The 17,650-nt window shown below is 39.4% G+C and overlaps 1 protein-coding gene across 1 annotated transcript in view; it reads left to right on the top strand.

Moving 5' to 3' along the window:
* The window catches only part of LOC145983594 (KICSTOR complex protein SZT2-like), a 605,385-nt gene that overhangs the window by 514,964 nt on the left and 72,771 nt on the right, over window positions 1-17,650 (top strand). The window contains exon 29 of the mRNA XM_083116658.1: window positions 9,953-10,034. Coding sequence (XP_082972784.1) covers window positions 9,953-10,034 — 82 coding nt within the window. The remainder of the gene's footprint in view (window positions 1-9,952; window positions 10,035-17,650) is intronic.

Below are 17,650 nucleotides of genomic sequence, written 5' to 3'. Positions count from 1 at the left end.
TAGGTATTTTGAAGGATAAGCTACACATTAATCAGAAAAGTCCTCATGAACTTTTATCAGTTTACCTAATTGGAAAGTTGCCTATGCCTCATGGGTACCAGTATATTTTGACCATGGTAGATGTAGGGACCAAATTTGTCTCCACTTACCCTCTGAGATGAGGAACGGCCAGGGAAATCCTTAATGTAATGGAAAGAGGATATTTCTCCCATTTTCCAAAGGTGAGAGCAATTCTATCTCATAGAGGAACACTGTTTACTTCTGGATTGTGGAAGAGTATTTAGATAAGAAAGGGATTAAGTACTTACTACTTCACCACTGCTTATCACCCCAGCACTAATACCATCGAACGAATGAACCAAGAAATAGTGCGGTTACTCAGATTGTTCTGTCATCGTGAGCACCAGTCTTGGTCAAAGTATCTAACCGAAATTTCATGGCTCCTAAACAACTCTGTTTCAGACATTACAGGATATGCACCTTCGGAGTTATTCTTTAACAGGCCTGTGCCTAATGAAGTTCTGGACCACTTCAACTGGCCCATCGACGAAGCCGATTCCCAAATAGACAATTGGGATCAAAAGTTATTCATGGCAAGAACTGGAGAATGTTCGAAAAGTGAGAAAAGAAAGTTTAAAGTAAAAGGAAATGCATTCCAGTTGCAAGAAGGTGACTTGGTTCTTGTAAGGAACCATAAGCTGAGTTCCAGAAAGAATAAGACAATCGCCAAGCTATTTGAGGTGTTTATTGGCCCCTATGTCACCACGGATGTTCCATGCAACACTGCCCTGCTGTTGAACCCGATGACCAAGAACCCAGTCGACCGAGTCAACTTCGACAACCTTCGCCTCTACAGTTGTTCTCCGGAGCGAAGAAGAGAAGTAGTAGGGGAAGAAGAGGACCAAGTGACTGAAGCGTAGAAGAGACCAAGACTCTTACCAGTTTCATATTTCCAGAAAAAAAATTCAGAAATTGTAAGTTTTAAATTTCTACAAAATTTTTGCCCGAGGAAGGGGCATATGTAACGACTCTGCGTGGTCACCATATTATATTTTATTAAGAAGATTTGGATGAAGAATGCATGCTAAATATCCCTGCGAGGCATATGCTTTTAGTTTAAATGTGTTAACGGATCCACCTCTACGTAGTATTTGACCCTGCATGGTCACTGTATTCTGTAAACGCTGACGGATCCACCTCTACGTTTATTAGCTTCGCTTATTATTCAACCCTACGTGGTTGCTGTATTCAGTAAATGTTATCAATTATTGTCATTTACACTGTTCAACGGGTATTTTAGAATTGCAGAGTCCTGCGAAGCTCATTATTAATTGTATTGTCTGAATGCACACAGTTTTAGTTTATATTAACATGTGCATCTAGTGATTTCCCACTAGTGTTTTCTCAATGTTTGCTATATGTAAAAAACGAAGTTTGCTATATGTAAAAAAAGGAGTTAGCAACGCGTACTTGTAGTTAAAATTTTCACCACCTATCCCCCCCCCCCGTGAGTATAAAGCCAGCACAGTGAGGCCCGGAGCTCAGTTGGCTCCCTGATGTCATCAGGCAAACATCCAGGGTTAACTGGCCTCCCAGCCTGAAGACTAGAAGCCAACCCAGAAGGAAGGAAGGAGAAAGAAGAAGAAGAGCCTAGCAGCAACCTACCTACCTGGTCCGCTCACTTCGGCTGATAGGTGCCCAGGTTCTACCTGCCCGGCTTGTCTGGGAGCACCCGGACCTTCCTTTCTAACCTGCCGTCCCTTCATAGGAGACACCGGTTGGCTTGCCAATTCCCAGCTAACACCGGTAGTGTCGCGGCATCCTTTAATCCTTTTACCCTGCGCCCGTTATTCGGGAGTACCGATTGGTTTCAGCCAATTCCCGCCTGTGGTTGGGGTACTACACACAACCTACTCTCTTTTAGAGGGGAACCCGTGACGTCAGCAGGGACCAAGGCCCTAAATAAAATTAGGTCCCCTTACTCCCCCTGGCGCCTCACTGCGAGGAATAAATTGGATGTTCCCTGCCCCCCCCCCCTTATCTCTTTGAGACCAAAGGTGGTACAGGTAAAAGAACGTGCATGGTACAGGTAAAAGCACGTGTGTGGTACAAGTAAATGCACGTAGGTGTTACAGGTAAAGACACGTGCGCTAACAGACATTCTTTTATTAAGATTATAATAAATATATATAAAGCTGGTATAATCTTTCTTTACACCCAGCAAGCCCTGAGATAATTCTGAATCCATGTTCTACGGCTGACAAGAAGTTAGCACATATGGGTAGACTTTTGCCATCCATCTAATTGCAGGGTTTAGTGTGTTGAATGCTGCCAGTGCCTGTACTCCAGTGCTGTGTTGTTGTGGTTACGTTAGTGTTGTTGTAAGCATGGGTGGACGTTGCAATGGTATTTCATTCAAATAGACATCAACTATTACACATTCATCCAAACTATTTTCGGGGGATTGTGATGAACGATTTTAGGGGTGGTCTTGTGTGATGGGCACCCCTGTTTAGGTAGGAGGGACAGATCAAGTATAGTGTTCTGTAAAGCTAAGGAAAAAGTTACTTTAGGTAGATTCGCTGTCGTAATTAAATACTTTGTGGGGATTACAATATGGTTTCAGGGCGCGAATGATGTTTTTTTGAGGGGACAGATGATATGGGGGTGACGCATGACATGATTTTTGGGGGGAATGCACCATTGGCTTTGAGGGGGATGGGCACCTCTGCTCTCCACAAAGGAAATAATATCCTGCAGTTTTGTCTTCATACTTGGGATTTTCACTAGCAGCCATGAGTGATAACTTGCATTATGCAAAGTCTAAGAAAAAACTAAAAGCACAACACTATAACAAAGCAACAAAACAGCACCATAACACAACAAAGAAATAACACAACACAACTAGTTAAAAAAATCAACCCCACACGTGGTTATGGCGCAAAAATAACGAGAGGCGCCTTGCAACTACAAGAAATGTAAAGAAAATGTGGCAACAATGTCTGAGTGCACATGCTTATCAGGAGCAGTTTGGTTATTGTTAGCTATTGTTGCCAGTGTTAAGTTTCATGAAAGGGTTGCCAATGGGGACAAAATAAACACATGGACTTTATGCCGTTTCCAATTCATCTCTGACATCATCCTGCGGTACACCAATTTCAGCTTCTAACTGATCTTGCACTTGCTCAATGTTCACCCAAATGTGAGACAATGCATTGAAACATGTACGCACTTCTTCAATGTAGCCTTCACTTTCACTGAATTGATTGGCGAAAGTTTCCATTTGAGTGATTTTTCCTTTTAATGTCCCTCGTTTCCTAACTATATGCTGTTGCACCTCGCTCTCATTCATTTTTATGCACAACACAAAAGGGTAAAGGAAATAAATGCAAGGGAATGAGCCAGACAAGTAAAATATACTTACCAACCTCCTGCACCACTGTCGTGAAGAAACTGATGTATGAAAGAATCATCCAGCCGTTTACATTCCTCTGCTGCATGATCGACAATGGAGCTGCATTGTTGGCAACCTGGCTGCTGTAAGAAACTGTTGTTTCCGCACTGCACTAGCACTTGAACTTGAACAGAATGTCACATAGCTGAAACATCCATTTAACTAACTATTTTGTTAGTGCAAAATGGATTATTTCAACAATAGGTGTGTAGCTGAGACTGTACTGAAAGAAACAAGCTATAATTTGTAACTCCAGCATTCGTAGTTACGGAAATATAAATCTTCATTTGAAACGTTGCACAATTTTAAACTTCCCACTGAAAACGGGCTGGGTGTTTAAGGGTCTACCTTTACTGTGCACTAGTGCCTTGCAATAACAAGTTGAAATTTTGACACACATTAGAGGAAGGTCTAGTTATGTAGTGTATGCAACTTGTCTTGGATATCCCTTGTCCCTTTTGTGCTACACCATTTCCAAAATCCACCATTCTCCGGTGATTTTTTCAATATCTTGCATATTCAACCACATATACATGTAATATGGATTGGGTGATATATATATGGAGACGACATAATGTGTGCATACTGAGCTCACATCAGGGTTACTAGCAAAATTAATGCCACCTTCCTGGTTAGATTACAGTTGTAACAGCAGGCACACAAAATATGCATTTTTTGACACAACGCTTTTTAAGATATATTTTGGGGTATTTTATTTGCTAATGCAAACAGGCTGAGGGTATGTTGATGCAATACATGTGTTATTTGGTGAGAGGTTTGTTTGGTGTGTAAATATCACAAGGCTGTGATCAATAGTTCCAAAGTTATTGAGTCATGAAGTTAGCTCTGAGACTCATTTCCCAGATTTGGGTCACATTTTCTGTTGCACACCACCTTCTTCCACAGGCTATAACTCTAGAACTATTTCTCAGAGGAACCTAATATATGGAATACAAGCCTTCCGGACATGATGGAACCTTCATGCGAAATTTCATCGAAATAAAAAAACCATGACCTGGAGGCTCTCGTCGATCTGACGTGGAATGACCCAATACTGAATGAAGTTCACTAGTCAGTGATGGTCAGAAACACACTTGAACATGTGGGTACCCCATAAGTCACAATATGATTTTATATATATATAAAGGTAAAGTGCTCCCCTGTGCTTAGCACCACGCCATGAAGTCGTATAGGGTGTGTGGGGGTAACGCCCCACACTTTCTTGATCCGGTCGTGAGTGGGGGTGATGTGATCAGCATCATGCCCCTGACCACCTTTACCCCCCCAGGGTTTCCCCCAGGTACCCATTTTATTTGATGCTGGGTGGGTGCCGGGGCCGCTTCCATCCTTAGAAAAGTTCCCGGATTTGAACCGGCCGGGGAACGAACCTGGGACCTTGAGCATGGTAATATATATTAACAGTTTCATACATCGGAGACACATTTAAATCGGATATTTTGTCTTTCTCGTGGTTAGTACTTACCAATTATGTATTGCGGAACATAGTGGAAGGTGCCAATATGCTTTTTGCACGAAAACAAACACTTTTTCTGCTTAAATAAACCATTTTCCTTAATGCTACGGAAAGCACGTCACGGTGCGATATCGCTTGCTTTGCGAATGGTAACGCTTCTTTTGTTTTCGAATATCAATGTTTCCAACTCTATTGTGCATGAAAGTTGTAATAAACCGGGGATCACATCTGGAAATTGTACATTTCGATGAAACATTGTTCGTTAGCCCCAAAAACCATCCACGGGTAGCCCCACAAACCATTGACGTTAGCCCCAAAAACCATCCACGGGTAGCCCCACGAACCATTCACACGAGGTTAGGTTAGGCCTGTTAGGTTAGGTTCCATTAGCACCCATTTCACCCCTAAATTCATCGATAAACCATTTTCCTTTCTCGACAAAAAACCGCGCGTTTCTCGAAAAAAATTGCACGTTTGGAAACCCTGATTCCACTAGCGAGATCGCGTGACTTCGGATGCTAGAGCCATCTGCAGGTACATCGTGGAAACAACGGGATGATGATGTCGATTTTCACAAAATGCGCAATATTATTACATGAAAAGTGATTATTTATTGTTCTGCTGCATTGCACGATGAAGTTTTAGGAAGAATATATATCGACGAAGGTTGTAAACCTTGGAGAGACTCATTTCCGTAAGTAGTTTCTTGTGTAAAATTGAAGAAATGTGTCTCCGATGTATGAAACTGTTACCGTAATATATATATATAAATGGTGTAGGAGACAGTAAACTCTTACCACGATAGAAGAAAAGTCTTATATTTCGAGGCTATAGCCTCATTGTCACATGTAGGTAGAAAGAATGGAAGTAAACAAAAGCGCAGATGCACAGAACACTGATGCCAGCATCCACACAGTGGTGCCAGAAACAAGTGATAGAACATGGTTTTTATGAGCAGATCCTTTCACCAGTGTTCACTGCCAGGTGGATAGTGGGTGGGTGCGGATTGGTAGGGAATGGAGAAATGCTTATTGGTAGGCTAGGTTTAATCTGGGGGGTATGGTGGGGTGCATACCTGATATGTAGGCCCTTTCCCATCACCTGCAGGTGGAGGTGTCAGTGTGCTGGGGTAATAGATGTATTATGGCTACATGGAAACAGTTGTTGAAGGTGGTGCTGTGGCTGTTGGTGTGGGTGGTGACAGTGAAGTCTTGAGTTTTGGGTAGAGGCTCTGTGGTTATTGATGCGAAGGTTCAAGGGGGTAGAGGTTTCATCCAGGTAGAAGTAACCACAGACTTGACAGATGAGGGTGTATATGCGATTGAAGGAGTGGCAGCTGCCCTTAGGGTGAAGGGTGAATTCACCAGCTGCGGTAGGGATCTGGAGGCTGGGGAAGGTAATGGGTATGGAGCAGGTCTTTCACCTGCGTTTGTTGCACTTGTGGGCTGGGGTGGGCAAGTTGGGTATTATGGACCAAGATGTTCTTGAGGTTGGGGGGGCATTGGAAAATGACCCTAGGTTTGTCCCAAAAGATGTCTCTGGTGTCGGGATCACTGTGAAGGATGGGAAGGAGGGAGTGGATGATATGTTTGAATTTCAGGAGGTGCGGGTGGTATTGGGTGATCAGAGTGGGAGGGTTGGTTTTGCGTTGTTTAGCACGGGTGTGGGAGGTGGCCCTGGTTATTTTTTTGTTGCTGAGTGTGGAGGGGTAGCCCCAGTTGATTAGGACTTGGTGTAGGTGTAGGTTGTAATTTTTGGCGGGATGAGGGGAATGAGTTAAAAAAGCCATACCATTCTCTTTAGCTCTTAGAGGCCAACGCCTCAACTCATCCCTCTCATCCCGCCAAATGGCCTGATCTCCAGGGAAGATCAATTACTGGTGGCAGTTTCCCCAATTTCTTGTCAAGGGTTTTTCAACCTTCCTGAGAATGTAAAGTGAAGTAATTGCACCATTCTCATCAGTGGCGTAGCGTTATAGTACACCCGTATGCCCAGCGTTCCCCGATTTAAAATTTAATAATGCGTAAATGCTGTAAATATAAAGTAAAACTTGATTAATTTCATATATGTTTGACCTTTATGGCATTAAAATAGCTATTTTTTGCAATCTGCTTGCAACGCTCCACTAACAACACTCGTTCTAGCATTTTTTTCAATGCCTTTCCACGCCGGATGCCGGGCAGGTTCGGCGTAAAGGACTCTATATTCCTTGCTGTCTATCTGGAGGGAAAGCTTGGATCTCTACAGCACCCGCTCAAATGCTCTCTCATACGCCAGCATACGGAGCAGAGGGCTACATGATTGGTTCATGTGACCCTTCCTGCCTTCTGAAGCAGACGACAGAGGTAGAATTTCTACCTGGTTCTTCGCGCTCATGCCACTTGTGCTATGTGATGCTACAATATGCAATATTGATTGACGTAACTTTACCAATCTCAAATATACCACTTCTTAATGGCCACTGCATTGTACAATTTATTGCACGAACAGAGATATGCATTAAAAACTAAAAGATCAACACAGTTTTTGTCAAATAAGTTGGTGAAGTCCTCGTGGTAGAAATTCACCCTGTAGCTGCTCTACCACTTAACCCGCAAAACTATTATTTTTATTATTATTATTATTTTTTCGTTATTATCTAACTGCTTAATATTGTGTCAATGGAAATGTTTAGCATTCATTTGAAAACTCTTAACATCGAATGGTCTCTGGACAAAATTATTTTAAAATGTTTATCAGCATTCTCAAGATGTAATAAACAGTGGTCTGAATTTCTAATCGGCACTGTTACGTCAGTTGAGTGTGCGATAGTTGGATCATCCACTCACCTCCGTGTCAGTGTGTTTTGCACAGCGCGCCAAGATGGCAGAGGTTCGAGCACAGGTGTTCTTTGTGAGTTTCCCTTCATCAGCATCATCACTCATATTCGTATTTGCGATTAACCAAAAGTGGTAGAAAAGCAAAGTAAAATAAACAAAATCACTCAGTAGTTGGATCATCCACAACAATGACGTCTACTGTTGTGCAGAGGCGCTTTGGATTCAGGTATGTTTTTTAATGAATGCCGAAAGGTATAAAAAAGGATATAAAACACCAGAGTTCAAAGTATTTGTTGCATAGTGAGGCATCTCATTTTCTAGCTAAAACTTGCATGGATGATGTTTTATTGAAAACCAAGCTGACTTCAGGCAAATAAACAATATCTGTGGCGACTAATACCATAAGTAAATTATTAAGCAAAAAAGGGCCGACCCTTCCTTCGGACTTGGCGTTCCCACCCGAAATGCCCATTCTACGCCACTGATTCTGATATAACTAATAGAAAAATAATTTCTTGTCCAGTTTTAACTGAGGTAAAGTTAATGAAATCATCTAAATGTTTGTCAGTCATGATTAACTTTATGCACTCCTACTCTCTTTCTGCAATGAATTTTGACTTCTGCATTTAGAAACATCATCTTCAGTTGCAGGGGAAGCTATCATCAAATTATGCTTTGTTTCCAGCTTTATATGTAGCCACCAATTAGCATTCAAACTGATGATGCAAGCACTTGCAAGAACAAGGAAGATCCTACTGATTTCAAATTTCAATTTGTGCGAATCTGTATACAACATAAGAAAGTAACATGAAGGTGGATCACAGCTACAAGTATTGTGCACCACTGACCTTTTAACCTATACATACCATGTAGACTGGAGTTTTTCTCTGGCTACAGTATAGTTTGATCCGGAAATGCTTGGATATAGATTCAATGGTTCTCACAGAGGATCCCTCCTTTTCAAAGTATATCAACATTTCATTATTTATATATCTCAGTACTTTAGTGGTTATGGATATACTTCAATGTTATCATGTAACTTGGTACTGTAGTGTTTTGAATATCATATCATACATCTATATCAGCGCAACAAAGTATCTCCATAGTTTTCAGTAATTATCTGTTTATATCTGGGTTATGGTGTTCTGGTGTTTTTTTTTTTAACCTCCTCCTCTTCAAGGATATAATGCAACATATCCCATTAATTTCACAATAGACATGCATTATTTAATGACTTTTATTTACATCCACATCTGGGTGACTAACACGCACGTGGCATCGATGTCGAGACTTATGTTGACCTCATCACAGACGTTTAAACTGCTGCAGTCAGCAGTCCATAGTGCGATGCACTGTTTTGTATTCCCTATGTGCAGGACTGTACTCACAGCCCTTTGTCAGCTCCAGTTGAGCTCATATAGGTACACCAACTGCTTTTCAAGTTGTTGTTTTTTCCTTTCCTTTTTTATTTTTTTATTTTAATATTTGCTGTAGGAAATTATGTTTTCATTTTTTTGATGTTTTGTTCACATATCTGTAATAAACAAATCCTTCGCCTTTTATTTTTTTGGGGTTTGGCAGACTTCGTTGGGGATTCAAAATTTCAATTCGGAAATTTTCATGGCCATGTAGGATCTGTAAGAACATGTATGGAACTTGCAATCTGGAAGATGATGACTCAGTAATTTGTTAGGTAAACATCCGATGGCTTCTGTGATTGAGGTGAATGTATTACGATAGGGGGGATAAGATGAAGGAGGGGAAGCGAGACAGGGCTCATTTGGTTGGTGAGTGAGCTGGAAAAGGCAGGTGAGAGAAGGTGAAGGAGGAAGTGAGATTTTCGGGCCGAGACGGGGTAAGCTATACCTTTCCCTCATGAAGTCTGCCATTCTAAGTCACAAGGTATTGGTTGAATGTAATCTCTTGTGTCATTTTCCTAAGTCAGGTTTAGTACCTCTGTGCACCTCTCAGGGGGGTTAGTGCTAAACAATTGGCGAACCTGAGGGTTGCATTATGATGTGATGGAAATAATTTTTTGAAGATGCTTCCTTTGTGTGCAGAGTACAGAGACACTTGAAATAAGTTACTAAACTTTGGCTTTCCATCACTCGTTTGCTCACTAGTTTACATACTTGAAACAACCTTTTTACATGTTGATACTCTACTGTATTATAATTTGTCTTATTCACATTGCTTTTATTTCAGATTTCCAGGGGATGGGATGAGACATCACATCAGCCATCTTCCAGAGTATCAATCTAAAGCTGTAGCTACAACAGTTGAAGAGGTAAATTGAGTACACAATGCATTAGAATTCACATATTTCAAGCTCCATGACTAAGCAAATTTTAACTTGAAAATGGTGGCTGTGGCTACCGAAATTAATAGAAAATAATGTAAAACAGCTTTGCAGAAAACGTGAGTACCTTAATTGAAAATGAATATAGTGGAATCTCGATTATACGTTTCCAGATTTTATATTTTCCCTCCAAGTTTTTTGCCTTTATCCTCTGATTATCCTCTGAAAAAACATAAAAGTAAGGTTCCACTGTAGTAATAATTGTAAACAAATTTAACCCATTTTATGCATTTGAACATTCTATATGGGTCAATTCATATGAAGTCATCCAGCACTGGGTCACATAGGCATTTTAGAAAATATTAACTTTTTGTGCATGATTTCACCTGTAGTTCAAAACTGATGATGTTGTATTTCTATTCTGACTGGTTTAGAAATGGCAGTGATGTTTCTGTCAAGACACATATTGACTTTAGTGCTTGCAGATCTTACACAATCATCAATATCTCTGAAATGGCAATGTCTGGACACAGAAAAAAACTATTGTGATACACACTAATTTTTTAGTGTATTTCACATTATTGTAACAATTTCTGTAAATTTCTTCCATAATTGTTACAATTTAGTCTTAAAATATCCATCACATTTGTGACGTAATGACTTTTCAGAGCATCATTAGGCGTAGTGGTAACGTCGTTGCCTTGTAATCAAGGGGTCCCGGGTTTGATATCTGGTGGAGGCACAAGTGGTTCGGATCTTACTTTAAACTGTATGTCCAGTCCTGATTACCCTTATTGTGCATAAAGTGAACTTAAAACACAAACTCAATCTATCAATCAGAGCATCATTATTGAGCTCAAACTTTTTTTCTTTCTCCCTTCTACCACTTTTTTACAAACAACACATCTTGTACTATTACTGTTCCCAATATGAATTTTGAGAAAGTCATGTTTTGATTTTAGAGATCCAACCATCTTTACACTTTCTTATTCTTGACCATGCTTGGGCTCTAATATCTCAGATGAATACAGTGGAACCCTGATTTTTTTTGTTTCTCAAGGGCCCATAAATGGTTTCCAAGGGCAAACTGCAAGACATGTAATGAGGATCAGTGTTAGATTAATGAACTTCCGAGAAATGTCTGTAGTTTATGATGGAATATGTGGAAGGATGAGCTTGATTAGTTGCAAGGAATGCTTATTGGCTCCTTCAGAACCAGATTTGATCTTATTAATTTCAATTGCTACCTTGGACTTAAAATCAAAGTTCGACATATGTTTTCTATTGTTAGAAATAGCTTTAAGAGCAACGTTTTTAGCATCATTATTCATAGATTTAGAAAGACAGAAATATGTATTTAATTTGTTGAAAGAGAAAACATGAGTAGGATCTATATCATGTTTTATTTCTAGACCTAAATTGGCAATTCTGAAATAAATATGGCAATTCTGAAATAAATAGCTTTAGATTCTTCCACCCCTGACTACTTAATGTGCAACTTTCCCAGGTTCGAATCCTGGCCTGGGTGTGGATGTTTGTGAGTGTCCATTCATCAATTTCATCATGTCATCACTCATCTCCATCTTCGCAAATTTGCCAAAAGTGGCACAAAAAGCAAAGTAAAATATATCAAATCAAATCAAAAATCAAATTATTGTGCAACTTGGTTTGGTAGCAGAAACGTGGATTATATTTCCTACTTAGCAAGGGTTAAAATGAATGCAGCGATGTAATATTAATTCATCCCTGAAGGAGGCTAGGAGCAGTTTCCCTGATACGAGTCATGGAAAACAATATTATTGAAATAAAGAGCATGCCCCTGACCACCACCTTCTTCATGTCCAGAGTTCCAGGTGGCAAAATACTTGGATTATTCATGGATTAGCATGAAAATATGTAATAAAGGCATTGGTTCTTTGAAATTATTCAGTGGAGATATAAAACTTTACTATCTGCTCTCACTCTTTACCATCTATACAGAACCAGGTGAAGTTTTACACTTCCTTACCTCCTTTTCTTCTCACTGAGCATACAACATCAGGGTGGCGACAGACCTGGAAAACCTGGAAAACTGGGAAAAGTCAGGGAATTCGAGGTGTCAAAAAGAGTCAGGGAAATGTCAGGGAATTTCGTCTTCATTGACTTCCAACACTCTTTTGATGTAAATTGTTATAACTCGGGCACTATGGGAGCAATCTACTTCGGATAACTTTTGTTTTGCAGCTAAAACATCAAAGCATGCAACCGTGTACAATTCAGAATGCCGAACCAAGGAAAGGGTGTTTGGGGGGAGCGACTACCGAATTTCAATGAAAATAAACATAAAAATCTGGAGTTTACCCCTTCTTCTCCCGCTATTTTGGAAGAAAGCGCGAAGTTTAGTATTCTTTTGAAAGAATGGACATTTCTCAAGAGAATGAAACATGTTTCATGTTCTTGGGTGCCATACAAGTTGAATAATAAGCCAAAATGTGATTTTTTTAAATTATTTTTTTTACGAAAAATAGGTAATTTGCATTTTTAGAGGAAAATTGTTATAACTCGGGCACTATGGGAGCAATCTACTTTGGATAACTTTTGTTTTGCAGCTAAAACATCATAGCATGCAACCGTGTACAATTCAGAACACCAAACCGAGGAAGGGGAGTTTGGGGGCATGACCACAGAATTTCAATGAAAAAAACACAAAAATCTGGCTCCTCTTCTCCCGCTATTTTGGGGAGAAGGCGCAAACCTTAGTATTCTCTTCCAAAGAGATTGAAACATGTTTCATGTTCCTGGGTGCCATAAAAGTTGAATAATGAGCCAAAATGTGAAACTCTGTTCGGAAATGTGGCATGGATATGTTGCGGAGAGGGGGGAGGTTGGTCATCAATATGAATTTCCCAGGTTTGCTCCAAACCTGTGTCAGAGTTTCCACCCAAACATAGGATATGAAGGTCCAAAAAGCACATTCATTTCGTGGCCAGAACGACCTTACTCTGATGATACCATATGGTTTCATCGGAGGAGTAAAGGTTAAGCCTCTAAATATTACATGGAAAATGCATTGAATTATCATTTTTTCTTGTCCGTATGGGAGTAGTGAGGGGACTTGTCAACAGATGGAGGGGATAAGAGCTGGTGGCGCCGTCGGATAGTTATCGGACATTGTAGTAAGGCATTTTGTTGGGCAAACTGAAGGAACATGGAAACAAATATGTTCCATTGATACATACGATTTTTGTCGAATATCGCCACCCGACAAAGTATCTCACTACAACATGCGACAGAAATTGCATGGACTGCAACATCCAACAAAAATCGCATGCATAAACAAGAAGAGCTTTAGACTGCAAATATGCTGCTGGAATTTTATTTCTCTTCTGGCTTACTTCACCTTATTTAATGTAGCAGTGCTTACGAAGATTTTCTTTCATCATCCTGACGTATTACTGGTTTCGCACAAGTTAACATACGTTTACAATAACATTGCAATATTCTTAGATATCAAGAAGAATCCAACCAAACGGGATATATATTGAATACTATCACAAAAAAGAAACATAAATCTGCATTGGTGAACGTTATAAAAATGGGCAAGTGCATGCTTCCAACCTCAAATTTACTGCAACACTAGTATTGCAATGAAATCAACGCCACTCTCTGTCCTGTCGGTTTAAACTCATGATAGATGGTCATTAATCTCCCACTGAGTGAAGTTAATGTCCAATATTATGAAATAAAATACTAATAATAAATACATAAATATTTTAATATCATATTTACTCAAATCATTCAATCATAACAGCAAATCACTTTCTTCAAGAATTGACTTTTCTCTGCCAGCCTTGCTAAATTTTCACTTTCCATCTACTGATTTATATGAGGGGTGGCCAGAAAGTAATTTCCAATTAGTAGGTACATTGATTTTTCGCAAACGCCAAAACCATGAAAAAGGGTAGTTGCTGCAAAGTTATGTTTAAGAATGTGCAGTGATGTCTGGACACATTTTTCACCCCGTTCGAAATATCGAAATAATGCGAATTGGGCATAAAATGTGAATTTTTGGCGTTTTTAGCAATTTTTTTTAAAGAAATGTCCTAAAACAATGAAAAATTCCATGAAATCCAATATTCTTGTCTTTAGGCCATGTTTGTGTACATAGAACATGCAAGTTTTCCAACATTTTACTCAAGAGTAAACTATAGAGTTATATGTACATGGAATAATTCCGACAGCCACATGAAATCATTTATTTCCCACGATTTTTTCAACTTCTATCAAAACCATTTGCATCACAGAGCAAAGTGGCAGGATTCTAACAGGAGATCGAGTGCGTATCTACCGTCACACGGGAGCCACATCTTCGTATTTGTCACACGAGATATGTTTTAAATTACCAAGCTATGTGCGCACTATCGGCATTTGTCGAGCGGGTAATAATGGAGCTCAGTCATTAGGGCATCTGACTACTATGCGAAAGACTCGGGGTCGATCCCCTGCTGGGGAGAACTGGGATGTTTTCCACCTATTCAAACTGCTCCGGCGCCCACCCAGCATCATATGAAGCTGGTACCTTCAGAAAACTTTGAGGTATAAAGGTAGCCAGGAATGTGGTGCTTATCACATCACCCCCACCTTCAGCCATGATCAAGAAAGTGTGGAGCCCTAACTCCACACCCCTTCATGGAAAAGTGCAGGGGAGCACTTTACTTTTACTTCCTCAAAAATCTGTTCCAACATATCAAACTGTCACGAAAATACGTAGACCATGTGACCTACAATTTAAAATAATAGTTTAAAAGCACAATGTGGAGTATTAAGTTTTGGTATATTTGGCAGATAAATGTTCTAAAACAAAAACGCGAATTTTGGGAAATGTAACACTAACAAGTCAAAAAAAGATGATGCCAATTTTTGGTGCCATAATATATCGGTATCTGTCACATGAGATTGATAGATTTTAATTTTTTGGTGCGTCCCCACTTATGGTCATTATGCACCCTTCCATTATCTAAAATCCTTACCTTAAAATTAAAAAGGCGGTATGGGAAATAACTTTCCCAACATAACTTTCAAGATAACAAACTCTCGCAAGAAGGCGTAAGCCATGTGACTTACAATTTGAAACCGTAGTTTAAAAACACCTTGAAGGTATAATTTCAGATATTTGCCAGAAAATGCGCTAAACTGAAAATGTGAATTTTGGGAAAAATAACACCGCATAGTAAAGAATATCAGTTGTAATTTATTGCATTAGTAACAATGAGTCCTAACATAATTTTCGGCATAATCACCACCATTGTTCTGGCATGTGTCGTAGCATGGCACTAAATTTTGTATGCCCGTGGTATATGTGTCTGACCGCAAAGACTGGAACTATTTCTACTGCAGTATAGCTGTCAAATCCTTGCCCTGCCAGAAACCTCTTCAGTTAGACAAAGAGATTAAAGTCGGCACATTCATGGCCAGGGCTGTACAGGGAGTGGTCCAAGATCTCTCACCTGAAGTGATGCAAAGGGCGTGCGTGTACTAAGCTGTATGGGGTTCTGCACATTCGATTGGCCTTCCGTGAATTGTCAGCACCATCGTCTGACCATACTATCACTCATGACGTCCGGTCTGCACATCTCACACAATTGCTGGTGGCTTTGTGCCAAATTCTGAGCGTGCAATGTAGACTACATCACAGTCGGAGGGAGACTGTATGAGAGCTGCAATCTACAACCTACAACTGTCCTATGATGGCTGCATTGCAACTGTACCAGATTACAGCTACATGCCACTTCTTCCTGCCTGCATGTGTGCGTGTGTCACTCTCCGACCACTAGTCCTGTGTATAAGCACCAGTGGAGCTTTTTTCAGGATGCCCCTCGTATATGAACTTTCAGAAGCTTTTATTATTAGTGTTTTCCTGTTTTAATGTGTGGTTAGTAAATCAGGTACCTATACAATGCAATTCTATAAATTCCTTGCATTAAATTTCTAATACTTACATACCCTTTTTGTCAGTATTAATGGTATAACTGCATGTTGTCAGTTTCACAGTACTTCACTTGGATATACCCATCGATAATGTAAGGAAATATGACACTTTATTTTGTTCGATTCAATTGTGTCACTTATATGCAAGAGTTAAGTTGTTGGCTTTACAGAGAAGAGAGAAGTAGCTTTATGCATTGAAAAATGAGTCCGCACTCATAGTTTTTGCAAGCATAGGGTTCCAAACCTCAGTGGAAATATCAACATATAATACCGAGAATGTATAAGGAGACTGATAAATTACAAATTGTATTTTTTAATCAATCACTCTTCACTCTTATCTCATTTAGTCGTAACTTTAAAAATAATCAAGTATTTTATTTTAAACTTACTGCGTATGACAAAATTTCATAATCCTTCCATAGCTTGTGAATTGTAGTAATTTTCCAAATTCACTATTTTGCAGTTTGAATTCAAATCATAGAGAATAGAGAAATTAAGTCAATTTCATAGAAGATAATATTGGTACTTAAGAAAACCATACGTGGATCTGTATAAGTTTATTATTTCCATTTGCAAAAACATTGATTTAGTTTAGTTTGTAATTGTCAGGGAAAAATGTAAATTTTTGTCCTGGAAAACCTGGAAAAGTCAGGGAATTTCATTTCTGCTTGTTTGTAGCCACCCTGAACATGATGAGGAAGTACGTATTACTCACTATTGAATACAAAATAAATACGTAAAATAGTATTAAAACTTTTTAAACTTACATGAGTGAGTATATGTTATCTGGACCACGTTTCTGAGGTAAATACTTCCTCCTTCAGGTCTAACTAGAAATCTAGACACAGGACATGGTGTCACGTGAAATAGTGTTAAATAGGGATATGGTTGAAGGAATCAGTAAAAAACACTTAAGAATCCTAGTTATTAAAATCGTAAGAATCCCTATCCAGGTAAAACATTCTAAGAAATACTCATATTCAAAATTAAAAAAATAAAAACCAGGTGCCCACATGGCAGCCGATGAACTCCCGTCCAGCAGTAAGGTGGACTTTATTCTGCTCTTGTATGGTTCTTAATTGACACTATGTGTGTTATATTTCATTCCAACAATTTAAATTATTTATCAATATATGAAAAAATAAAATGGGTTCTTGGTGGAAGTTACCCGTGACACCCCTTCAAGTGTGTCTGAGGGGGAGACACCCTCCTCCCCTTAATCTGCCCCTGTATCAAAATGGTTTGCATCATCGAACAAAGCAATGCCATTCTGATGGTGCACCTTCCACCACACAGTAGTAAATTAATTTGTATTTTTTGCTTGTGAAATAATGGAAAATAACTTCCTCAAAAATCTGCCTAGACTAAAAACTATACTGAACAGAACTGAACTCCTGGACACTGCATATAATACATATATATCAACAGGTGTAAGTACAAGTTACACCCATGAGTTTGTCAACATTCACAGAAAAATGTTGTACACAACTTTATTAAAAATTGCTTTCGCAGTGTTTTTTCACCTTCTATCGGAAGATTTTGCAGTGCCATTCTGGCAGCGATCGAGTGTGTACCTCTTATCACATGGCAGCCAAATCATTGGTATTTGTCTCACAAGAATTAATGGAAAGTAATTT

This window comes from Lepisma saccharinum, chromosome 2, assembly GCF_977018435.1.
Source record: "Lepisma saccharinum chromosome 2, izLepSacc3.1, whole genome shotgun sequence".
Taxonomy (NCBI): Eukaryota; Metazoa; Arthropoda; class Insecta; order Zygentoma; family Lepismatidae; genus Lepisma; species Lepisma saccharinum.
The sequence above is the reverse complement of the archived record's forward strand: the minus strand, read 5'-3'. Positions and strand labels throughout refer to the sequence as shown.